Below are 26,994 nucleotides of genomic sequence, written 5' to 3'. Positions count from 1 at the left end.
ATATAAATGTCTGTTACTGTAAGCATGTTTTAGCTTATGACATGATAACTATAATAAGTACAGACAAAAAGTTAATGGAGAAAAGCTCAGTTATTGCTGTTGAGCAGTCATGTAAGTATTTGTGAAACATATTTTTATCTTCCAATAAAATAAATACCGTACGCACCTGTTTGCCTGAGCTGTAGGGCATACGCAGGTTTTATAATTCCGTGATTAAACCTACTGTTTTAGTCAAACATGAACTGAAGTGTGTGAGCCTCCTGGATCAAAAATTGGTTGATGTTCTTAACATATATTTACAAAAATAATAACCCAAAACTACTTTCTAGTGAGTGACTTGGAGGAGAGAGAAAAGAAACAAAGATGATACATATACATATGTGCAAACCTGTGTAATAATGATGCATTTTTTCTGTATCTTTTCCATTTTCTTACATAAAATCAAAGTGGATCAAATTATGCTTATACATGTAAGTGTATTTGATATATATATATTTTTTTTAACCAGTAGATTTGGCATGATTTACACAGATCTGATAACAAAACTATTTTTCACTTCAATGTTTCATTCTTTTGAAAATTAAGAATTTAAATTCCAGGGCTTTATTCTTCAAAGTACTGACAGGTTGAGTAGGTTAGGATCATACAAGTTATTTCAGAAACATAAACCCGGTAAAATCAAAGGCCAAGGCACATAAATATCAATTAAATCATGACATCTTCAAGAAGTAGTATCTATTTAAGATCGGTATGAGATTTTTTTGCCTCTAGTTAATGCTTAATAATTGAAATCCTAAAAGTAAGCATTTACTTGCTAGTAAATGGTTTCAGCATATTGGTATCGCTGTGTATCATATAAGCAGAAATGCTTTTTAGTTGCTTCATAGGTTAAATACAAGACTCTCTGTGTTTCTTATCATCAATCTGTTTTTGCTTTGTGGGGGAAAAAAGTAAGAAAAATGTTTTTTTTCTTAGCGTATTTTCTACCCTCTGCTTTTGCTGAAATTTAAGGTGTGTATTTTAAATAGTTGAAATTAAAGTTGTCACAAGCAAATTCTGTAATAAAATATGATAACCAGATTAATTCAAGAAGGAAAAAAAGGCAACTGAAGAAAACCCTGTGGCATGTAGTGTCCAGTAGAGAAAAACTCTTGAGAACTCATCTGAGCTAATACTTTTAGATGACTTACTACAGTGTTTGCTTAACCTTTCCAAATAGCATTTTTCAGAGGTGCTTCTTATCTGCATTGCTACACTATAAACCATAAAGCCATGCTAAAATTACCTTCTGGCTATTTTTCAAATAATTTTTATAGCCAATCTTTCTAAACATTTTTTGTGAGGGACAGAGTGCTCGTACTATGTTTTTTGACTAATTTGTCTGCTTTCAGGTGGGATCTGAAGTTCACAGAATGTCAAGGTTATCCTTAGCTATTAAGTCAGAGTACAATTAATTCATGTATTGCAGCTTTTGTGATAGTATTAACCATAATAAGAATCAGATTTGCATCATAAAGGCAAATTGGACTTGGACAAAAAAAAAAAACCCACAGCTAGGTTTTTCTCAATGATGTCCAGTGATAGGACAAGGGGTAATGGGTGTAAACTGGAGCATAACAGGTTCCATGTGAACATCAGGAAAAACTTCTTTACTGTGAGAGTGACAGAGCACTGGAACAGGTTGCCCAGGGGGGTTGTGGAGTCTCCTACGTTGGAGATATTCAAGGCCCGGCTGGACAAGTTCCTGTGTGATGTACTCTAGGTTACCCTGCTCTTGCAGGGGGATTGGACTAGATGATCTTTTGAGGTCCCTTCCAACCCTCAGGATTCTGTGATTCTGTGAAAGTCAATAAAATTGCTGGTTAAAAAAAAAAAATCAAATCAGCATTCTTGTGTGATTAAATAAGGTCTTAAACAATTCTTTCACTTTTCTTGTCAGCCCATTTGGTATTCATGTAATTCATTACAGTAAGGGCAAAACAATGTGTCATTTCAGGAGCATCCAGTACACAGGGAAAGTAAATACAGTTGTGGAAAGAAACATGCGAAAGTCAAAATGGCTTTATCTTGTGGATCTGCTGTTGCAAACTGCTGCTGAAAGTCTGCTAATTCACATGACTAAGTGGTATCTGAATGCTCATTTTTATAATTTCATAGCTGGATGTATTGGACAGACTGGGAAGAAGATGAAATAGATGACAACGTGGGAAGAATTGAGAAGGCATGGATGGATGGCTACAGTCGGCAGATTTTTGTGACATCAAAGATGCTATGGCCAAATGGTTTAACTCTGGACTATCATGCCAATGTGTTATACTGGTGTGATGCCTATTATGATCACATTGAAAGGATATTTTTGAATGGAACTGACAGAAAGGTAAAAGAAAAATACTGCTGTTTTGCCACAGGCATTCTATTTCTCTGGATTTTATTATGTTACATTAAAAATACTTTTCAAGCTTTTCAAAGTCTGCATAACCCTGTGACATGTCCAGTGTCATCTCTGAAACAAGCAATGTTGGCAGACTCCTGTAGAAGACTATCATGCAGCTTAAAATTTTAATTTTTGGAAAGTGACACAAAAGTTTATTTATTTCTTTTTAATCTATTTTTCTCATATGTCAATGAGCTAAATTTTGTTTGAGCCACAAATCTACAAAGAGCTTTTCAGTAGAAATAAACCTTCACTCTCAGGCAGAACCAAAAGGCTTTTATTTAACTTCACTGGATAAGCCGTTTTCAGTGAATCTCAATGTCCCAGTTGAGCATTTCTGGTAATATAGGGAGTGGAAGCACTCAACAGTTCAGTCAGAGGCAGAGAGAGATTGTTTTAGTTGTTACTGATGGCTGTGCTAGCTAGATGCAAGTCTCTGTAGAAGTTCTGTCTTGCTTTGTAGAAGTAACAAGCACAGAACAGACATCTGGAAAACAGTTAATGCTTAGACTGGAGTCTGATAATTTGGGAGGGTTTGCCATCTGCTCCAGAAAATTAGTACCCTGACAACTGAAAAGTTACTGTTAACTGAGAATGGCAGGCATTAAGTTCTGTGACGGGATTTTGTCACGAAATGTGTATGTCTAGTGACTTTTCATTTATCCTCAACTCATGATTCTCTCTGCATGATGGCCTTAATAGGACAATATGCAGATTTCTAGTACTCAAAGTAGTAACTGTAGACAGAGTGCTTCCTGGAGCTCATTCTTGTACAAGCTTATATTGCTTTAATATTACTTTTAAAATCCTTTATATTGAGTGATCTGTTGTTAAGCCTGTACTAATGCTGTAGTGTTTCAGTTGTCATAATGGCTGGGTTAGGATTTACATTTGGTGCTTCTACTTTTGCTCCACATCCATTATGCTCCTGTAATGGAGCGGGGATGGGGCTAAGCTCATTGGCAGAAAGACAGTTTTTAATTAGAGATCCTTGTCAACTAACAGTGCTAGGCTTCGTGGAGACAGAACAGGTCAAGGAAGGTTAAATGCAGCTGATATGGATTACATGTGGATTACTAGTGAAAAATGCTGGGTTTGCTTGTTTTGCTTCTTACTAGAACTAGTAAATAATAAGCACCTATCTTTACGGGTGTTATTTTGAAATGTGACATGGAATGGTTCTGGTGTTTTTTTTAAAGTGTTTTTCCATAATCCTGTGATTTTAATAAAATGCAGAACTACTTTAATAAAATGCATATAGCCAAAAATAAGTAGAAGATACTTTTGATCCTGAATCATTTGTTGCTAATCTTAGGATATTTTGGTCAAAATATAACTGGGTCAGTAGCATCTTTAATTCTGTGTCAGTGCAGGGAAGATTTTGGGGAGTGGGAAAGTCCCTACAGGAATTCCACCAGTAGTCGGGTGGGTAATTGAATGATAGATGAATTTTGATCAGAAGCAGCTTATTGAGAATGAGGAGTTTTGACCAAAAGAATTCCAAGCCCAAAGAGAAAATTTGAAGAGCAAAAGAGGATGATGTTCGTCACCTCAAAGTAGTTGTATTTTGGGTGGCTTTATCTCCTTGTTCTTTTGGGTTCACGTCTCTAAATAGGCACAAGGTTGGGCATCTGATGAACTGTTTCCTTTTTTCTAGAGACAAGGCAGAAATGCAGTGTTGGGTGTTAGCTTAAGCAAGGGCCCCAGCCAGCAGAAGACAACTGGAATTCAGTCATTCCAAACTGCAGCTGCTGTGATGCTGGGATCCCAAAAGTAGATGTTTTAGAGTTCTGCAGTCTTCTGTGTCTTTGTGAAGTAAATAATTCTAATTCTTGTAATTTACTTGATGGTGACTTTAGACTTTTTTTAAAATGTTTTCATTCTACAGGGATTTAACATTTTTAAAATTTTTATTAGACAGCTCGTGTAGAGGTAGTTGCAGTTCTTGTGAAGGAGTCTGAGACTGGAGGTGTCGCAAGTGACGTGGGTTTTAGAACATTTTACAGCTAATAAAACAAAGACAAGATTTGGGATGTAATTTAGCTTTATATATGAGTTAAGAAATGAGAAGTAGAAGGTGCATTCAAGAAAGCTTGTCTTACTTTGGGAACAAACCGTGATGTGCTTTTCTTAAGTTCTCACAACCCAAACTGGGGAGGAAGTTCACAGAAACAAATAAGCAATCTCTGCAATTTCTTTACACTGAAACAAAATTAGCTACTGATACACGCTATTCTTTGCTTTAAAAGAAGCAGATATTTGTCAGATTTCTCAGATATTGACAAATACTCGAAGCTGTAAGAGCCATGCTTCCTTGCTAGGGAAGGAGGTGGGTATTTACTGGATATAATGATTACATGTTCACATACAATACCTCTGTGTTACCTGACATGGGACACTTACAGTGAATTTCTACGAAGTTTTAAAGTTAGATAATGAATGCTAAATGCATAGAATGGCTTTACACTCTTTATTTGGTTTTACTGCCTGAAATGGTTATGTTTGGGCACACTACTTATCTCAGTTTTACTGTTTCCTGTTTTATGTTCTTTCCAGTGTTTGCTAAAAAAAATTGTTTTAACCTTGCCAGTACTCACTTTCTACTAATTACTTGCAGGTAGTCTACAATGGAAAAGATTTGAATCATCCTTTTGGACTGTCACATCATGGAAATTATATTTACTGGACAGATTATATGAATGGGTCAATTTTCCAGTTGGATTTGGTTACAAGGAATGTGACGCTGTTAAGAAGTGAGAGACCACCTTTGTTTGGACTCCAGATTTATGATCCACGTAAACAGCAAGGTATGTATAACACGATTTCTCCAAAGGTCTGTTATAAAAGGGTATCTTCCCTTACAGTCTCTTTAGTGTTTTGAGGTGACTAGATAAACAACAATATAAAAAAAGAATATGACTTCTGGCATAACATACTTTACAGTGTTTCAGTCCACTAATGTTGAAATTGATCCATCTCATACTTACTAAAGAACAAATAATGGTATTATTCCTGTGTAAATTTTGATCTGTGTATTTATTGCCATTTATTGCCATTTTTCGTGTGTGTCAAAGAAATACTGTGAAAGTACAAAATAGAATGGGTAACATACACATTGGCTCATGGGCATAAAATGTGTTATTGCATTTAACTTTTCTTAAATAAGATCATAGAACCTGTCTTTTCCCTTTTGTGATTTTCTCCTCCATCTTGGTCTATATTAGCACCATCCAACTTAATCTCCTGAAAGTATTTGGTGCTGTTACACAGAATCAGAGTAATCAGAATTGAGAGCAGTGGAAATATCCAAAATTGTTGCTACTTACATCAGTAGAAAAGTGAGATAAAGGCCATAGGGTTTGCGTGGTAGTAAATGCAATTGCTACTCTGCAGGAAAATTTCCAAATGTATTTTACTGAATAAAACTTTGAAATCCATTTACCCCATGTAGTGTTCCGATGAGTTGTGGAATATTTGCTCTCTTTAATGAAAATTAATTTCTGGTTAATGCATGCTACTAAACAGAACACTGAACTTCAGGAGTTAGTATAAATAAAATACTTTTTTAAAATGACCATATTAAATATTAATGTCTATCTAGAGCTCATTAATCTCTATAGATCATGACTTTGGACATGTAGAACAGTTACAGTTCAACAGTTCAGAAGTGTCATATACATACTAATTTTTTAAAATTTTTTCTTCTGTCTAGAATTGCCTTTTTTTTTTCCTTTCTTTTTTTTTTTTTTTTAATCTAGCAACTGGTGAATTACAAAGGAAAGAAAGTTTAGTTTTCAAAATTATACTTAAGTATAAAATGTGAAGTGAATATGTGTATAGGCACTTAATTGGCATGTAGTATCTGCACGTATAGTGTTGTTTAAGTTTGCTTTATTTTAAAATTTACTGTATTCAGAGATTCAGATATGTAGTTAATATTCTTTGGGAAAGACTACTTTTCTGTCTAAAAATAGGTCTTCAAGTTTAGTTTTCCTTGGGAAACACGCTTTTTATAACGTCTGACTTAACCATTTGTGGCCCTACTCAAAAGCTTAGTGATTTTCTTTACAACAGGTTGATATGAAATTTTCCGTTTCCTGCTGAATAGCAGTTTTATATGTCCAGCTAGACTTTCTCAGTGAAAGCCATTGAGAGTAATACTTAAGTATTGAATGCTGAGGTGCAGACAACCAACTTGTAATTGGTGTTATGAGTATGGAGGCAGTGCTGAAAGCTTTGCCTTTCTGATTTTGTAACATCTAAATGTTCAGTATCTAAGTCAAACTGCAGTATGTGCAGTACTGTGCTATGTCAATGTAATGATGCAGGTTTGTTTATTTTTCTTTTTCTAGGCAAAATCTGCCCCAAAACCCAAAAGTTGATCAGTTGGTAAAATTTCATTAATTTAAAAATTAATGAGATTGCTGTTATTTTCCAAATAAGCTAACACCAGAGATAGAAGACTAAAATACTACTTCTTTAGACACTTTTAGCTGAACGAGTGTAAATTTTGAAATCTTAAGAAAGAGAATTTGGCTCATTAATGCATTCTTTGTTTGAAATTTATATTGGAATTTTGTAAGCCTAACTGCAGCCGTTAGGAGCTTCCCTTTCCGTCATGCTCAGTGAGGTTGACCTTACATTATTACTAAAGGAGCTGAAACATTTATTTTAAAGTGAAGCTAATTTATGTGGTTTTCTTATAAAAGAGCAAGATCAAAGTTGAATTATCTGGCATAGAGAAAACCATGGTAGTTCATTTTATGGTATGAGTTATATTTTATAGTTTATGTGCACGTACTTTAGAAACATTTGGTTCTGGTATGTTGAAGTTCCTATTTGATGCTGCTATTATTGTCACTGTCTACACAAGCAGAAACCGTGTCAATTCAATTTGGAATGGTTGAATTGAGACTGGTATTTTCATCAGGAGGTCTTCACAGGATAGTGGACTGTGCCAATCCTGCTTTGCTTCGTGCTTCTGGTAGTAACATTAAGCTGCTTTTGGTGTCTTCTTAAGCAGAGGTGTTTTTCACTGCCTTTGTATCTCATGAGACATGATCCTCTTGCAGAGGAATACTTTTTTTCTTGCTTTCGGAGATTAGAATTCATTTTACTTTCTTAGGCTTAGTCTTTGGGTCTCTGTGTCAGGAATATGTTAAAAAATGGGGAGGTGGTGGGGAGCATAATTATCCTAAGAGTTGGATTTACTGCCAGTATATGAACCTGCCAAGGCCTGTGGGTGTTTTTATTGCCATGAAGGGGCAGATTGCTATTCATATGTAGGTAGTTCCTATCTAAGTCCATTTACAGTGGTTAAAATAGCCTCTTTTGAAATTGATATTTTAACTCAGATTGCAAAGAAGAGCTGTTTGAGCCCCAGGCTGCTGTCTTTCATATCCTAAAAGTAGGCTTAGACAACTTTAGCAATACTTGAGGTTAGATTATGGGAAGCTGTGAGTGTATATGAATACTCATGAAAGCATAGAAGTATGATGACTGCTAAGCAGCAATAAATACTTCAGTGTGTCTTTTAAATGAGAAGATTAAACAAATGTATATGCTTGCCAAAGGTTTTTATTTTTTCTGAAAATGATTTCTGAGATGCAGTAAATAGCCTGATTGAAATGTATGCAGTGGCAGGACAGCAACTGTTTTAAAAGCTGGTAAAATATGAAAAATATGGTAATAGATTTGAAAGGAGTTTTAAAATTTTGAGAATGTTTTAAGAACACCCATATAAAATAGCTGTTAGGAGCAGCAGTTGAGGAAATTTAATTTTATAAATACTTGGTAGCTAAATGAGTTCCACAGCTCAATAAAGAGATTTAACGTGTTTCTTTGCACTGAATTTTAGGAGACATTTTAGCCTAGGAATGTCTTCAGTGACACTGATGGGGCTGAAGGTCTCATTGCACCTTCAGGTCGAAAACTTCCTTAAAGCTCACTTTATAAACCTTTTTATCTAGGATCTTGTTGCTTAACTCTTGGTACTTGTATTTTCCTTGTCGTCATCCTCTCTTTTATCTCTTACTTAGCAAGTAACCTACTGTGCTGTAGTTTGTCATTTCAATTCTGAGGCTAAGTAGGAACTTTTAATCTTCAAGGTGGACCATTTGACTTTGATCTAGTGTTTTAATTATGATTTTATTCTAAGTTTCCATTGGGCTTTTAGATTCATCGTGTGTTTTCAAAGTGCTTTCTGTATTTGTCTTAAAGAATAAAGCTATAGAATAAAAGGTATTTTTTAGTGATCTGATGAACTAATTTATATTCCTTAGTTAACTTGGCTTGTGCTCTATAATTTTGGATTTACTTTTGAAGATCATATTTAGATTGGTTTGTTTTGGCAGCTTCTAATACCTTCTTAATCTTTGTGTTACTGACATTCTTTGGTTTGTATAATAGGTGGCCCTGTAAAGATGCAGAGAGTTTCGAGGCTACTTTTTCTGAGGTGGTGGTGTACCTTAGGTTTCCCAAGACTTAGATGTAAATATATCGCTTACTCTTCTGGTGTTTTGTTCATACTGATTGGGTTTTGGTGAGCATAGATGTAATAAAGGAGTCTATTTTTGTTCAGTGTTTTACGTCATAGTTAGAAACATGAAAGCAAGATCCAACAAAATATTTTGAAACTGCTCCATCTTAAAATCATGATCCAGCCCTCACATTTCATGTGAAGTTTTATAGCTTGCCTGTTCATAGTCAGTTATCACCAGCACTTGAAATTAACAGGGCTTTGATCATGAAAAGTTGAATGTCCTCAGCAGTGCTTATCTAAGCAATTAGGTCACCAAAGTGACACAAACAGAATTAGTAGCATTTGCTTTAGAGGGCTTTGGTTTCAAGTCTCCTTGACTAAAGAATGAGGTAGTAAGGATGAAGCAGTCCTTGGCAGATAATTAAAACAACCTGACAGCTGTCAATATCTTTATGTGAACAGCGTACAGCCTTTATGAAGAAACAATAACACAGAAAAAGGACGCAGAGAAATAGCAAATGTGTTCAGAAAAGAGTAGTGGAATATATCTGCCTTGTACTGTCTATTGTCGGTCTCATTGTATTTTTAATTTCTGTTTCCTTTCTTTTTCTTGGTCTGTGTTTGTAGTCACATTGTTTTAACATGTGCAGATGCCATTGTACTTCAGAACATTCCTTTATATGCTGTGTAATTTCTTAAAACTACTATGTGGATGTAGCTGTGTCATATTAAATATTTTGGATTATTTATTCTCCTAATAAAAAGGAATATGGAATATTGTGAGCTTATGGTATAGTTGTTTTTTTCTTCTTATAGATTATTGCAAACTGTAACTAAAATAGTTTGAATATTATCAGCTGTAATAACCAAACTATGAGTATAAAGTTTCCCTAAAATGCGAGGAAAATAATCGTAAAAAATTCTTCATGTGCTTAGGTTCTAAAAACAAAATAAAAAAATCTTCTAGTTCTAGCACAGCTGTTCAAGTTGCTTTTTTTTCATTTTCACAGGTGATAATGCATGTCGTGTTAATAACGGAGGCTGCAGCACTCTTTGTTTAGCTGTTCCTGGAGGCAGAGTTTGTGCCTGTGCTGATAATCAGCTTTTGGAAGAAAACAATACAACCTGCAAGAGTAAGATTATTTTTAAAGAATATCTGAGTTGATACTACTCTTAAGGGATCAAGTCGAATCTAAAAATAAACCAAGAAACTGTAGTTTCCTAAAGGCTTGTTGCAGTTCTGTAAGACAAAGGAATATTCCTTGAATAAAGATTCTAATTTAAAACAGTTTACTAAAGATTTTTCAAAGAAGACAAAATATTAACTACACAGTATTTTATGATTTATCCTACGCATTGGAAAATATTTCAGAATGGCTGATATGATAAAGCACTGAATATTTTACCATCCTGTTTTAAAGAATATCCGAAATACCAGAAATTAATCTATATAATTATATTAAATCCATATAAACTGGTTTTGGATTATAATATTGACTAAGTATCTTATGTTGAAACATGGCATTAAAAATATTCATGCTGGAACTGTTAATAAAATGTCAAGCAGATATATTTTTGCATGATAGGTCCTAACACAGACTATGTAAATTTTGCAGTCTTGTTTGGTGGGTTTGTGGGGGGTTTCTGGGTTTGTTTTTTTGGGTTGTTTTTTTTTCTTTTGGGGGGGTGGTGTTTTTTTTGCATATCTCCCTTGGATATCTTCATGACAACATACAAAAAAAAATGTTGTTACTAAAATGTGGATTTTTTTTAATTAAAATTAATAACTCAGATAATGCAGGTATTTTTAAAATGTTTAGACCTGATATTTGTAAGTTACTCAAAATTCTCCTGTTTCTTCATTGATCTATTTCTTCAAGTGCATTATGTACAACTGTGTACAGGTCTCCAGCAATAAGCCTCATAGAGATAAGTAAAGTATAAGGATTATTTCATAACAGGATGAACAGTATTGAGCTTGCAATTACCTTGAATTTGACCCATATGCATGGCTGCAGAGCCATCACTGTTGCTAAAGAAAACTATTTTTCTTTTAGCAGAAAATACTGGGAAGTGGGCTTCTCACTGGTAAAATGAAATGTAAGCATTAGGAAGAGACGTTAGACACTTCCAGATCTGAAGGAAGCAGGATTCCTGCTTTTTCCCCAACACACGTCATTGCCCAGATCTTTCCAAGGACTTCGGTGTTCCTTATAGGGTCCTGGAGTGATGTGTGGTATTTACACATTAAGCATTCTAAACCTTATGTTGAGAAATTCATCTGTCTGGCTTTATCAATAAGCTTGTAGCTTGCTACTTAATTCTACCTCGGCAGAATTTTATCCTCTCTTCTTTGCTGAGTCTGTACCAGTGCCTAATGCAAGTGTTTGAGTTGTTGCTTGGAAACAAGAATCAGCTTTTCAATAATCACTTGCTAGCCCTTTAACATGCGCCAGAGTTTGTTCTGTGTCTGTAAGAATATTTTCCTTTGACTGTTGATGAGGCATTGCAATATTTTAAACTGGTATTTTTATGCTATTATCTAAGTATCAATTTAAAAAAAAAAACAAACCTAGTTTGAGTGCCATTCCGTTCAAAGTTCTACTTATTACAAGTGTATTACCTCAACCGTACACTCAGATATGTGTGCTGCTACAGGCTTCATAGGGAATTTCCTCAAATATGGGAAGTTTACTAAAAAAAACCCTGCTCTGAAAAGTACTAACAGGAATCTATATCTATTTATGTGAGGGTAGTATTGCATTCTGTATGTATCAAGCTGATAAAATTGATGTACTTCTTGAATATTTTTCCTAGTTAAGCATGGAGAAGTGCTACCACAGTTATGCAAAGCTGAACAGTTTCAGTGTAACAATAGACGTTGTATCCAGGATCACTGGCGCTGTGATGGAGATGATGACTGTCTGGATGGCAGTGATGAGCATTCTGAAATTTGCTGTATGTATGCTTTTATGTTTTACCCCAAAATTCCTACTTTATTTTGGCAGTTGGAAACAAAATGTAAATCTGATGGGAGTCAAACCAAAGTGATAATTCTGGAGTACTTAATGTAAATTTTTCATTTTCTTCTTTTCCTGCATGTAGTAATAGTACTTCTTTCAAATGGCACTGGTGTACTCATTTCATAGCATACTAAAAGAGCATTCATCTTTTGGGTTTGACATTGTCATGAACGATTCTTTAGATGTTTGCATTTTTTGCACTTTTTCATATGAGTCACAGGATAACTCGGGTTGGAAGGGGTCTCGGAATATTTCAAGTCCAACATTTACAAAGCAAAGCCAGCCTCACCTCACCCTGTAGGAAGGTGAAGTTTCAATTAGTCTTGGCAACCATTTCCGAAGACGTCAAGGACAAGAAAGTGATTTGGAGTAGTCAGCATGGGTTTATGATGGAAAAATTGCACTTGCCCAACCTCATAGCTTTTGCCAATGCTATGACTAGCTTGGTGGATGATGGGAAAGCAGCAGATATTGTTTACCTTAACTTTAGCATGGCTTTTGACACTTCTTTAACATCCAAAAAACAAGCTGACAAAGAATGAGTTAAGTATGTGGACAGTGAAATGGATTTAGGTCACCCCTGGAGAGCTGCCTAGTTCTGAGCTCCCCAATAGGAGAAAGGCAGGGACTTATGGACCAAGTCCAGGAAAAAACTGCTAAGATGATGGATTGGTGCATTTGTCCCAGAAGTTGGAAGAGCTGGGATTGTTCAGCCTGGGGACAGGGAATGCTCAGGAGAGATCTTACCAATGTGTATAAGTACCTGATGGGAGGAGCTGAAGAACAGGGAATCAGGCTCTTAGTAGTGCCCACTTGCAGAACAAGAGGTAATGAACACAATCTGAAAAGCATGAGATTTTATCTGAGCATAAGAAGACACTTTTTTTTTTTATGATGAGCATAGTCAAACACTGGAATAGATTGCCCAGAGGGGTTGTAGAGTTTCTGTCTATAGAGATACTCAAAACTTACATGGACATGGTCCTGGGGAACCTGCTATAATTGTTTCTTGCTGTTGAAATTAAAAATAATAGAAAATACATCAGTTATGTATCTCTGTCACTCCTGGAAGATACTTAGATAGCCTGCTATAAAATCAGAATTGCAGCAGTCAAAATTCCTTTCCTTGCTTTGTTTGCAACAATGCTTCCTATTTCCAACATTAAATCATTTCTCTAAACCACATCTGCTTTACTGAAATGAAAATACATTATTTCCCTATCAATTGTAGACATGAACTGATATGCTCTTCTACTGTGCAGCATTGTTCTATGTGTCTGAAAACTTCTCTATTTCCTCAGACTTGCCTCTTTGAGGCAAAGCAACTCTAATCTTTTTTCGTTCCCCCCCCCCCCCAGTAGATTATGTTGGTTTGGTTTGGTTTTGGGGTTTGGTTTGGGTTTTTGTTTGTTTGTTTGTTGGTTGTTTTTTTTTTCCCCAGTCATTGCTCTTTTCTGAACTTTGCTAAGTGATCCTAGGGGTTGGATGTCCAAAACTGGACGTATTTATTTCTGCTGAGGCTTTTGTGAAGCTGCTTAGGTGGAGAGAATGTGTCTGTGTGCTTTGATAGTCCTTTTTAGACATCCATGGGTGAATCTTCCCTTCTTCACACTGGCCTGATGTTGCTGATAAATACTGAGCTGATGATTCTCTGTAATACCTAGGTCTTTTTCTGTATGGCTGTTACATGGCCAATGTGGGAATTTTTCTTTGCATTTATGTATTTTTATAACTCTGTGTAGTAGTCTTTACTGATTTCAGTTCTAATTTTTTTCAAAACATTTGCTCAATTCTGAAATGTAGTATTTACTAACATTTTTATTTTAGTATCGGGGTTGTTACACTTAAATAAGGAGCTTAACTAATAATGACACTGACAAGAAAATCTTTTGGCAGAGTTGACTTGATTCTTATGTGAATTAATGTAATGTGGACTAATTCATTGATCAAAGCTTGTAATTCTCAGAGAATTTGTATAAATATAAATTAAATCATAATCTGGTCCCAAATCTGTGTGATATATAGTTTAGGTGGCCAGTATGATAACATTAATCTCTTTTCAGCAGTTGCTATAGTAACTTCAATAGTTCTTTTTTTAGTTGGAAATATTTGCAATTATGACTAGAATACACACATGTTAATAAATGTATGTAAGCAAAAGTACCATTTAAAACAATATCTATGTCTGGTATTAAAGTCAGATGTGAAGAAGTCTGAAATTTATAATTTTATTACATGGATAAGTTTTATTCTCCAGTCACATTGCCAGCTAGGTTGCTTCATAAGTATTAAAGACTTGGAACACCTTTCTGCTCAGATTATTAAATCTTTGCTTCCAATGTTCTTGCACCCTCCACAGAAAATACTCATGAAGGGTTCGTGTGCTGTTGATACCACATTTGCTCTGTGCTGTTTTCAGTATGAAGAATGGGTAGAAAGGTCAAAGATAAAAGCTACTGAAATATCAAGGATAAACCTGCAAGACATCCTTTCATTTTAAATACTGTGTGTTTTCAGATACATCTTAAATTTTAAAAAAGAGACTGGATGGCCCAGTAGGTGGAAAATAGTTCAAGATTATTTTCAACCCAGCATTTGAAAGTGTATAGTTTACTGTTCTTGTGTAGATCAAAATTAGCAAGATCCACTAATAATAGATCTTGTTATTGGCCTAAAAGAAGCAGAACATGTATACTTACTACAGCTGCAAGAAGAGGCCAGTACTATTTAGATAATTTCCATGCACTCGGTCTTCATCCTTACCGTGATGCTGGACTAGCAAAAACATGTTTGTGAGATGCTTGCTCACTCCTGAATACCAGATTTTTCAGCAGTTTTAAACTGTGTTGCATATTTCCCTTTCTGACACTAATTTCGTGGTAAGTAAATAACAGATCTCTATGTGGCCATTGACAGTAATGTGCATCATTTTAGAAGCTTTTTATAACCTGTCTAAATCCCTGCTCACTGTAGTATAATATTTTGGATGTGCACAGAACTTGCACCTGTTCCTTCAGTGTGTTGTTTTTTTTTTATATGCACGTCAGTTTGCCAACCTCATCACATTGATAAAATGGTATTGAGGACATTTTTCTTTAAATAAATAGCAACACTGTAAAATGCTGCTACCTTTTATCACTTAGTAGCTAGCAGAAGAGAATCTCCATATTGATGCTAGTATGATAGGAGAATCTTTACTATATATTGTTTAATTTTGATTGAAATACTACAGTATTTTTTAATTGACTGGTTTGCAACAATCTGTATATCATAGCGACTGTATATACAGGGTAACCATACTAACCGCATCACCAGGGAATACCCTTTAATGTATTATTTTCAGCAGTTTTTTCTCTAATCATTCTTTTAGGAGGAAATATTTTTTTTTTTTTTTCTTCCCAGCCAATCATAGTTGTCCTGATGATCATTTTAAGTGCCAAAATAATCGCTGCATTCCCAAGAGGTGGCTTTGTGATGGAGCTAATGATTGTGGTAATAATGAAGATGAAACCAATAAAACCTGTGCAGGTAAAAATTTTACTTGTGTAAACAAGTTCTCAAACTCCAGTTCTATAAACACCTCAGTCTGCTACTAGTAATCTGATTATTGGCATTTTAAATTAATTCAAATTTTTATACCACTAAGGCTGGAAATTAAATTGTATTTTCTTAATCTTTATTCTTGACTGTGCTTTCCAAAGTAATTCAGCACTTAGTCTGTCCATATGGGTTGACTGTCAAAGCACTGCTTAGGTACAAAATTTTCCCTGCTCAGTCCTTTTTTGGCAGTTAGAATTTTTTTTGTTAATATGCTATGATGAGTGCCATGTCACTAGTAAATTTAATTTTATGCTGACAAAAGCATAATTAGTTGTTAAGTTTCCCTTGTTACCTTGAAATTGTTTTAATTTCTAAGTTATTAACTGTTTAGTGGATGTTTAAGGAAATGCCAAGATGAAGATTGCTTATGGATTCCACTGCAGTAAATCATGGAGCTCCAAATCAGTCCATTTCTTGTATGGAAGTGATGTTTAGTGCTTGTTGGTAGAGTACACTAAAAAATCATTAAATATCTGCTACACAAAATATGCATCAATAAGCTGATGACTATTTTAAACTGAAATGCAGTGGTAGACAGCATACGTTGTGTTTTAAAATATTCTGTGAACTCATTCTCCTTGATTTAAATTTTCATGCATATAAAAACCAGTCTAGTTGTTAGTTGTGCAATTTAGGTAAAAGCACACTAGCAAAATCGCAGACCTAGAGTGTCCATATCACCTCTATGGTATTATTGTGGATTGTCATACATCTTGATATCCTTTGATATTCAACTGTTTTCTTATAAGGTAAGAGTTGGATTTAAGACCATACTTTTTATCCCAGTTTTAGTTGGCTATGGTTTGAATTTTGTATTGTTGTTTTTCCCTTTTGTTCCAGCAGTGGCAAACGCTATTCATGTTTTAAAAAATACTTCTTTAAAATACTTGAAACTTACATTCTTCTATTGTATTTTGTGCTACTTCTGTAAAGAAAAATGAAACTGATAAATGTTAATAACAAATGAAGATATATTCTGTTGGCTATTGCGGTTTCTGATGTGTCAGTCTTCTTTTTTTCTTTTTTTTTTTTTTTTTCTTCAAAGTGTGGAACCACATATAGATGAACTTTAAAAGCTTAAATTTGGAATCCAAATCTGTGTTGCTGTCACTGACATTATAGTTATGGGTTCACATTTTGAAGATGAATTACAAGTAATGTCAGCTTTATATGTTATTTTTATTGAAGTTTTACTGTTCATTAGCCTTCAAAGTAATTTATGTAGTTACATAGCATGGTTTCTTTTAGCAATCTTTATTTCTTCAGAAGAAAGACATACCTAATTTTGTTTAGTGGATCATTACAGTTGCATATTTGCAAAGGCAAAGATTATGATTCTATGATTATAAGAACGGTGAGGCCAGGCACATCACACACTTTTTGTATATTACGTTTTTTCTGTGTAAATAATAATTTTACTATCATTATTTAGGAAATACAGTTTATTAATATTTCAATTGCTGGACTTCTGTATGCCGGTTGTTGTTTACTTCAACTTTACAACTAATTATATTTTAGCAAACATTGGTGCTCTTCTACCGCTTAGTTTTGTATAATTATGTATAAAAATTCATGTTCTCATATGTTGGAGAAACCACTAAGAAATCTACCTAACATAGGTAGAATGCAGTCCTGCAGATGACCTCAATTTTCTCAAAGGAGATTAATTATGTGTAGTCAGATCAGGTAAAACATGCAGTAGGCCAAGAGATGTCCTCCAGACTTGCAACTTCCTTATCTAGTCACATAACTTCTACATACAGAGCCCTAACAGATTGAGTCCATTTCCCTTGTATTTTTGGAGTGTTTTTTCTTGACAGCAAGAACGTGTCAGGTTGACCAATTTTCTTGTGGGAATGGGCGCTGTATTCCAGTGTCGTGGCTGTGTGACAGAGAGGATGACTGTGGAGATGAAACTGATGAAATGACATCCTGTGGTGAGTGTTTTGTGGTTGTTTTTTTGTTTGGTATTTTTTTTCAGGGAAAAAAGTAAAATTATTCTATTAAAAAATTAAACATCTAAGGATCTCTCACATGAATTGCCAGGTAGAAAAAATACAAGGAGCCTTTTTGGTTTTAGATGAACTGATAATATTTTTTTCTGAAGTGACAAATACAGTTTATTTGACTAATAAATAAACCCAAACCAAAGGCTGCATTTTATATTAATAAGTTTTTAACTACAATGCCAAATATGCAGAGCGATCAACTTAACACTCTTCTAATTTACAGCACCTATCAAATACTGTAGCCTCAAAAAATTATCTGTATGTCAGCCACATGCCACTTCATATGGGCCCCTAAACATATTCTAGATGTCAATAAAGTCAGACTTTTTGAAGTCTGATCAGAAGGCTATTTTGATGTATTTTGCAGAAAAAAATAGTCTTTTATTTTTTATAACGTGAGTATCAGCAGCTCTGCTAATTACTGCTTTACTGAGATATTGCAAGAAGAGGTTGATTCTCTCTAGTCAGCTGCTTCCAAACAATTCAGGTTTTTGTAAGTCAGCATGACTGCCTTCATCTGTTTGGCAGCACAGGTAAGTGCTGTGAGTCTGAGAGCAAAAGGGTCAATGAGCTGTCTGCAAAATACTGTATCATGGTGTGTTCCCTGTTTATGAGGTAATATTTGTGATATTCCTGCACTTACTAATATGAATTAGTAAGTGCGTCACAATACAGTAGGATGTGGTTTGAAATGAATTTTCGAGAGTTTTCAAGAAAGAATACAGACTGATTATTTTAGTAGCACCAGTCCTGTAGAAGTGAAGTGACAGGTTGTGCACAGAAAAATCTAAAGTGTACTTCTTAGGATGCTTAGTAGTTAAATTTGTATTTTACTCAGATATAACAAGAGGCTGTTTCTTAATCAGGGAGAAATTATGAAAGCAGTGTAGTTGGAAAAGCATGGTCTTACTTCGCTTTTTTGAAGCTTCTTACTGCTGTAAACCTTTTCAGTAGAGTTACTAGAGTTCTATTACTAGTAACAATTTTTCTTCAAAAATCTCAATACCTATGAATCACTGGCAGTGAAGAGCAAGAAAAAAATACAAACTAAATGCATAGATGAAAGTCATAGGCTGATTCCATGATGCCCTGTGTTCCATAAATATAAATCTCCAGTACCTCAGTTACCTGAGAATCTATGGAAGGCAACATGTAGGATCCAATCAATAAATTCTGTACATCCATAATCCCTTAAATCCGTTTAATTACCAATTATTCATGACTGGCAACCAGCTGATACTTTTTAGTTGAGTTTAAATTGTTACTTTTTATCTCCATATGAGTAATACTCTGCATCTCCTTCTTGTCTAATTGCATTCAGGATTTTTCAGAATTTTTACATTTAAAAAGTTATGTTTCCTGGAACATTTGCCTGCTTTCTCTTGGCTTATTTTTTATTACTGACCTCCTTTTCCTTAGTAGTGATATAACCAGAAAAAAGCAAACTAATTTTATATTGACAGTAACAGGTGTCTGATCAGTTACTTCAAAATAGATTACATATTTGATAAAATCTAAATAAAAATAAAATTATTAAGATAGTAACAGTGATGATATTATTAAGGTAGACGTGTAATTGCCATGTTTTAAATCAAGTAAGTTCTGTTATGTACAGAAGTAGAATAAGTGATCCCAGTGAACATGTATTTTGCAATCTCTAAAATTATAGCATTCTATGCAATGGTACATTGCAGCAGTGGGTACTATAATAGTTTATCTGATTAGCTTTACCCCTTGTTCTCAGGCGTCTTATTAGTACAAAGATGTTAATTTCGTCTTTGTAATTTCTCCTATGTGTTTTGTTTGGCATTCTGTCAGCTGATACAGAATATTTCTTCAGATCATTTAATCAGTAGTTGCTTCATAGAATCAAAAACCAGTTTAGTTGAACCTTAAAGATCATCTAGTTAAAACTTCCCTTCTACAGGCAGGGACACATTCCGCTAGACCAGGTTGCTCAAAGCCCATCCAACCTGGGCTTGAATATTTCCAGAGATGGGGCAGCCGCAGCTTCCCAGAGCAACCTGTTCCAGTGTCTCACCATCCACACAATAAAGAACTTCTTCCTTATATGTAATCTAAATCTACCCTCTTTCAGTTTAATGCCATTCCCCCTTGTCCTGTCCCTACCCACCCTTCTAAAAGCTCCTCTCCAGCTTTCTTGTCAGCCCCTTTAGGTACTGAAAGCTGCTCTAAAGTCTCCACGCAGCCTTCTCTTCTTCAGGCTGAACAACCCCAACTCTCTCAGCCTGTCCTCTTAGGGGAGGTGCTCCAGCCCTCCGAGCATCTTTCTGGTTGTACTCTGGACTCACTCAAGCAGGTTCACGTCCCTCTAGTGCTGGGGGCCTCAGAGCTGCAGTACTGCAGGTGTGGTCTCCTGAGAGCAGAGTAGATGGGGAGAATCACCTCCCTTGACCTGCTGGTCATGCTATTTTTGATGAAGCCCGGGATACCTTTGGATTTCTGAGCTGTGAGTGCACATTGCCTTGTCTATAAATTGGAGAGACATCAATTTGATGGGTGGACCACTCGGTGGATAAAGAACTGGCTGGATGGCTGCATGCAAAGAGCTGTGGTCGATGGCTCAGTGTCCGGCTGGAGACCAGTAACGAGTGGTATCCCTCAGGGATCGGTGTTAGAACCGGTCTTCTTCAACATCTTTGTTGGTGACATGGACAGTGGGATTGAGTGCGCCCTCAGCAAGTTTGCGATGACACCAAGCTGTGTGGTTCAGTTGATACGCCGGAGGGAAGGGATGCCATCCAGAGGGATCTCGACACGCTTGTGAGGTGGGCTGATGCCAACCTTATGAAGTTTAACCATGCCAAGTGCAAGGTCCTACACTTGGGTTGGAGCAATCCCAGGCACAGCTACAGGTTAGGCAAAGAAGAGATTCAGAGGACCCCTGCGGAGAAGGACTTGTGGGTGTTGGTCAATGAGAAACTTAACATGAGGCGGCTTCAGTGTGCGCTCGCAGCCCAGAAAGCCAACCATATCCTGGGCTGCATCAAAAGGAGCGTGACCAGCAGGTTGAGGGAGGTGATCCTGCCCCTCTACTCTGCTCTCGTGAGACCTCGCTTGGAGTATTGTGTGCAGTTCTGGTGTCCTCAACATAAAAAGGACATGGAAGTGTTGGAATAAGTCTAGAGAAGGGCCACGAGGATGATCAGGGGACTGGAGCACCTTCCATATGAAGACAGGCTGAGAAAGTTGGGGCTGTTCAGCCTGGAGAAGAGAAGGCTGCGTGGAGACCTCATAGCAGCCTTCCAGTATCTGAAGGGAGCCTACAAGGATGCTGGGGATGGACTCTTCATCAGGGACTGTAGTGACAGGACAAGGGGTAACGGGCTCAAACTTAAACAGGGGAAGTTTAGATTGGATATAAGGAAGAAATTCTTTACTGTGAGGGTGGTGAGGCACTGGAACGGGTTGCCCAGGGAAGTTGTGAATGCTCCATCCCTGTCGGTGTTCAAGGCCAGGTTGGACAAAGCCTTGGGTGGCAGGGTTTAGTGTGAGGTGTTCCTGCCCATGGCAGGGGGGTTGGAACTAGATGATCTTAATGTCCTTTCCAACCCTAACTGTTCTATGATTGCCTGGTCATGTTGAGCTTCTCATCAACCAACATGTGCAAACCTTTTTTCTCAGGGCTGCTGTTTTTCAGTTTGGCCAAAGTTTGCATATGTTTCATGTTTTAGAATCTTGTCTCTTTTTCTTCAAATACTGTGACTGTGCAAATGTGTCATATACTTCATTTTTCCTTCTCCCTTTTGATTTGATGGCTAATGGGCCTGCTAATGGCATTTATTTAGCTATTTTATTTAGTGATACCTATTTTCTTCTATGAAACAGTTTAAAACTCTTGTATTCACAAGTTTTGATATTAAAAGTAAAATAATGGTTTGCTTTTTATTACCATTGCAAAGTGTTGATTTTTAACTGCACAAGTCTTTAACTATGTAAACTTTAGGCTCCTATTGATTCAATAAGTTAAGTGTGCTTATATTGGCATATAGCTGGGGTGAGCAGGACTGCAAAGATGAAATGCATAAACTTTTTCTAAAGATACAGCCAGATTTGTGAAGAAGCATGGCATTCCTGAAGAAAGTTTGAAGAGACCCTCCTTATTTTATTATTGCTTTCCTAAAGGAAACAAGACATGGTCATTTTTTCTGTCCATATGTTTATCAGTTCATTATTATAACATTTGCACTCAGTAATAGAAGGGTGAAAGAAGTACCAAAAACCTGAGCTTTTACAATACAGCTGGATAGCAGAGAGAAATGAGATTGATTCCTACACTGTGGAGAGGGTATTCTGTGAGCTTAAGAGGCTCCTTTCTTGCTTTCTCTGTTTTCTGGACAGTTGGCACAGAGATGGCTGTAAATCAGCTACAAAATGTGCATCTCTTTTCTGTAACATTGAAAAGAAAAAGAGTACTGAGGAGACCATAGGGACAACAAGAGAAAATTATTGTGCTGGTTCTCTAGAGTATGAGATAAAGCTGCAGATGATGGTGGAGGCTGGGGCGGTGAGAAGCAAACACTGGAGATACTGCAGAACTTCCTTAGAAAGATTGTGATGGGCTGAGAATCCTGACATGGGTGGTGTCCAGGATAGTTACAATTAATTTGAATTAGTTTCTGTCTCTTTTGTACAGGTCTTGGTTAGACAGATGAACCGAAAGTCATTCATGTAGTCATTCATGAAGGCATTCATGTATGGCAGACAGGAATACTACATTTAATGTATGAGTTAAATTTCTGGAAATATTATTCAACAGCTAAAAGGTGAAATTAAAAATGGCTGCAAGCTTTGCTTGAACCACATAAAGCACATATTGTAGCTAAGTACCATCGTAATTGCACATTTCCCTTTTTTGTCTCAGAACAGATTTTTGTTGTCCCCCAAGACAGCAAAAAATGGTGTTTTTTGGTTTTATTTGTTTGGTTTGGTTTTTGGGTTGGTTTTTTTTTTTTTTTTTTCCCCCAAAAAACCCTATAAAACTTTCCGGGAGTAATTGACAGAGTGTAATTGTCATCACTATCAACTTCTCACCCTTTTCTGTGTTGAAGCAGACTAATCACTTCAGTCTTTCAATGGTTTTGGTGATCTCTAAATTTTACTATTTGATACAGCTGATTTGGTTTGGTACTTCAGGCATGAATGTAAGCCAGAACTCCCTCTGGACTTTAAAAAAAAAAAAGAAAAAAAAAAAAAAAACAAACCACAACGAAAAACAAAACCAAGCCATCTTTTCAGTTAACTTTAAAACATTTTCTGCACCAAAGACAGCAAACAGGAATTTATTAACTTTGGAGACTAATTCATTTCTTGTCCTAAGAAAGCTTTACATTTATGTAGCATGGTTTAAAAGTTTAGAAAACCTTGAGTGCTAATTACATGGCATAATTCTCAAAATCTTTGTTGTTTCAGTTGTAGCAATACTAGAACAACCCAGTGTAGCTAGAGCAACCTACTGAGGAATACACTTGGAGATTTGTTCTCAGCTTGGGCAGTTTTGGTGCGGCTGACAGGACTGTGCACCATTTTGGACATTTCCGTTGCATTTCGATTATATTGTGTAAGAACTTCCAACCTGAAATCCTTCAGTGAAGGACAAAGTTGCCTTGAAGTAGCAGTTCAGGCAGATTGTCCATGTTGTCATCTTTGGTTTGCATTAGTGTCAGTTGCTGAGAGGTGTCTGACTGTTCTGATGGTCATTATAGAGAATTTAGGCTCCTCCTTATTCCTTATGAATCAGTTAGACTTTCAGATTGTTTCTTACAAATTGCCAGGTTTTGTAAAGCTGGTGTGTTTTCCAAACTGAATGAATGCAAGCACTCTTTAACATGTTAATTGTATGAGCTGTATGATAGGTCTTAGAAGAAAAAGAAGCTGAAAAAATTTTGTTCTATGCAGAAGCATATTAAATACATATCTGTGTTACACAGAGATGTGTTTTTATGAGTCCCTATGAATTATATTATCTCAGTTTTCTACTACTTTTACTGGAATCCTTGGAGGAAATAATTGTAAATGCTGACACCATAATTTTAGAATTTTTTAATGTCTGTGTACAATAACTTTTTCTTGAATGTTCTTTTGCTTGGAACTTAACTTTCTCATTTTATAGTCTTCCATTTTCCATCTTATAATGGCAGTACTATTGCAGTTGGAGAACTTTTTTATGTAAATACATACATTGAAAGTACAGTCTGTACCAGTCATCAAGCTATAGTCATTATTCATAAATATTAGCACGCTTAGTGGCAAAGACAGCCCTGGTCTGATGGGAATGTAGGACCATATTATATGACAAAGAATAATGCATTTCAGTGGTCTGTGTTGAAAAAGGATAGCATTTGGACTAGCATTTACAGTTAAAAACCTTTTTATCCAATCTGTTACACACTTTTCTCCTCTCTAGATATATATTTGTCAGGTGAAAATATTTCGTACAATATGCTTGTGTAATTTATGCATGTAGGAAGGTGGAAGAATATTATTAAGCAGAATCTACATTTAATAGTTTTTATTTCTTTTTTAACACTTCCACAGAATTCCCAACATGTGAGCTGCTGAGTCAATTTATATGCAAAAATGGAAGATGCATTAGCAGCAAATGGCTCTGTGATTCAGGCAAGTTATCAAGTACATCTGCAATGGATATGGTAGATCCTGCTTAAATATTGCTTTGATACCCTCTCTTCTTTTGAGGCTGATATTGCTAGTTTGTTTTGTAAGTGGTCAGAGAATAAATACAGTATTTTTAAATTACTGACCTGACCTAGAAAGCAGCAATATTGAAGCTTCACAGAAAGAATGATGCAGTGGATGATACGGTAATAGTTACAAACAGTATGTTCTGTAGCATAAAGTGTGATTTAAACTTTGATTGGTTAAAAAAAAAAAAAGAAAGCTGTTGCTTATGAAAGTATTTTCTAGTTTTAGAAAACAAAATAGTTCCAATCATGGAAGTATCTGAGGTTTTCTGTTGTGAGTTCAATTTAATAAATACTATAGCTCGAGAGGGGTGGCTAAGAAAATGTAGTTCTTTTGTCTGAAAGATTACGTATTTGAATGACAGCTGTTAAAATGAACCTTAAAATGAACCTTCTCTCAGAGCTTGTGATGGGGGAGTGATGTCATGCCAGTCCTGATAACATTGGGTTGGTTCTTCATCCACCATAGCATTTCTTATTATTAAGATTTTATATGACTGACAGGAATTCATAGTTGTAAAGGGACAGATTCTCCAAATTATCACAGTGTGCTTGCTCAAATTCTCTGCAAGGAGATCCTCTAGCATTTACCTGACATATTTGTCTTTCCCTGTCTTGGCAATCACAATCAAATTGTGGGAATTTTCTTTAAGATTTTTGTAATAGCTAAAACATAGAGTAATTGGAAACTACATTCCAGCATTATCTATATGCTGCCATCTCTCTACACCTTGCACTCTTCCAAGTACATGGAAATAACATTTGTAATACTATTGAAAAGAAGTTCTGACATCATATTTTCACTTTGGTTTATTTGAAGTTCTTTTTGAGTGTGCTTAACTGTCCAAGTTAACTTAATGAATCACTGAGAATACTGTTTGGAAGCCTGGGTAGTTAAACACAAGTAAAGAAATTAAGAAAATCCACAGCCTTTTCGTGCTTGCTAGTGTCTGTAACTGAATAACTGTGAGTAAGTAAGATTTTAAATTATCCAAAGTGGCAGAGTGAAATACTGTCTGTAAATTAAAGAATTGCTTGCGTTAGAAATGATTTTACCCTATCCCTGCAGGCAGTAAGCATGTACATTATTTACTGTATGTTATTTTTTGTCTTGCCTTCTTGGAAATATTTCTTTCTCCTCGTATCTTTTATTGAGAATCTTTGTCTTTTTAGCATTGTTGTATTTAAAATAATAATATTTTCAGATGATGACTGTGGTGATGGAAGTGATGAACTAGGCTGTGTTCACTCATGTTCTGCTGATCAGTTCAGATGTTATAATGGTAGATGTATTCCAAGTCATTGGGCATGTGATGGTGACAATGACTGTGGAGATTTCAGTGATGAAACCAAAACAAACTGCAGCAAGGAAGGTTAGTTGCTTTTTCTCTTCTTACATTTTAATACATACAAGCACAGAGAATACTTTATTATAAATACAAAGGACCCATCTTCAGTCAATGAAAAAGAGAAAATGCTTTTAGCCTTGGTAAAGGTTGGTATGGAAAATATGTCAAGTGTAAGTGGTAATACAGAAGTGTATCATAGAAGAAGAATACATTTGAAAGCGGACTTGGTATTGTACTGAGAAGTTTTGTAGTTTTACTTCACTGAATTGTGCTAAACATGATGTTTGTCTTGTCAGAGATGCGTACTGCCTAGGCAAAGAGAGAGTAAGCAGCATTCCTGAAGTTACTGTTTATATTTTCTGGGGCTTTTATGCAGTAACACTCTTATTGTTGATCTGTATTTTTCTGTTGTGTGTGAGGTGGTTTTGTTGTTTTGTTTTTCCAATGGTCTTACTGAAGCATAAAAATGTTGTAACAAGACTGCAGTTCCATTTCAGTGCCATGCACTGTATTCATTTTGATGGGGAGAGAAGGGGAGGATGCTTGTAGCAAAGCATAAGAAATAATCAGATAAGAATGGAGGAATATTTTTCTCTTATTTTTCTCATAGTGATTTTTTCCACAGGAAAATAATTGCACATAATTTTATTGGTCCACTAGGACATAGACCTTCTTGGGAAAGAGTAGAATGAAGGAGGAGGGAATGTGGTGTGAGGATGGGCTTACAAAGCACCAGGAAAACTTTTATCAGCCTTGGTCCTCCTTACATCTCTAAATTCATTCTTGTCTGACAGCAGTGCAAAAAAAAACAAATTGGTGTTTACCTTGAATCTGTGGTGGAATGGCAGTGAAGAGAATGAGCAGAATAAGAATAAGAGCTCATCTGGAAGCTTGTGTTGGAGTAATGAGTTAAGAAGGAATAGTGAGTTTTGAGGATTATGCTTGGGTACTTTTGATTTTGGCTTTGGTTAGGAAGGGGGATTCTAAGTTATTGTAGGCTTGGCATGGAAGAAACTTATATGAGCAAATTCTTCAATGTAATTTCTTATTTTTCTAAGAAACTCCCTCTACTGGAAGATGCAGTGGGAAGGAGTTTCAGTGCAGTCCTGATGGGAGCTGTGTTCCTGAGTTGTGGCGGTGTGATGGAGAAAAGGACTGTGAAGATGGTAGTGATGAAAAAGGCTGTAATGGAACTATACGACTGTGTGATGAAAAAACAAAGTTTTCTTGCAGGAGTACAGGTATGAGCTTGGATGTATGTTTTGCAGTCATTCACTCTGTATGCATTGTCTGTGTGAATACTATTTGAATACTGCTTAATACTAGTAAGGTGATGTTACTTATTGCAGTCATACCAGAAAAATACCATTAACATA

General features: G+C 35.8%; 1 protein-coding gene across 1 annotated transcript in view; it reads left to right on the top strand.

Annotated features, from left to right (window-relative positions):
- LRP1B (LDL receptor related protein 1B) overlaps positions 1–26,994 on the top strand; it is a gene marked incomplete at both ends in the record, with an annotated part of 775,176 nt that overhangs the window by 480,937 nt on the left and 267,245 nt on the right. Inside the window, 9 exons of the mRNA XM_080621164.1 lie at positions 2,158–2,377; positions 5,052–5,241; positions 9,926–10,048; positions 11,733–11,873; positions 15,341–15,466; positions 17,359–17,475; positions 24,106–24,198; positions 25,475–25,642; positions 26,677–26,859. Coding sequence (XP_080477290.1) covers positions 2,158–2,377; positions 5,052–5,241; positions 9,926–10,048; positions 11,733–11,873; positions 15,341–15,466; positions 17,359–17,475; positions 24,106–24,198; positions 25,475–25,642; positions 26,677–26,859 — 1,361 coding nt within the window. The remainder of the gene's footprint in view (positions 1–2,157; positions 2,378–5,051; positions 5,242–9,925; positions 10,049–11,732; positions 11,874–15,340; positions 15,467–17,358; positions 17,476–24,105; positions 24,199–25,474; positions 25,643–26,676; positions 26,860–26,994) is intronic.

This window comes from Psittacula echo (assembly GCF_963264785.1).
Source record: "Psittacula echo genome assembly, chromosome: 6".
Taxonomy (NCBI): Eukaryota; Metazoa; Chordata; class Aves; order Psittaciformes; family Psittacidae; genus Psittacula; species Psittacula echo.
This window is presented reverse-complemented; position numbering and strand designations above follow the sequence as displayed.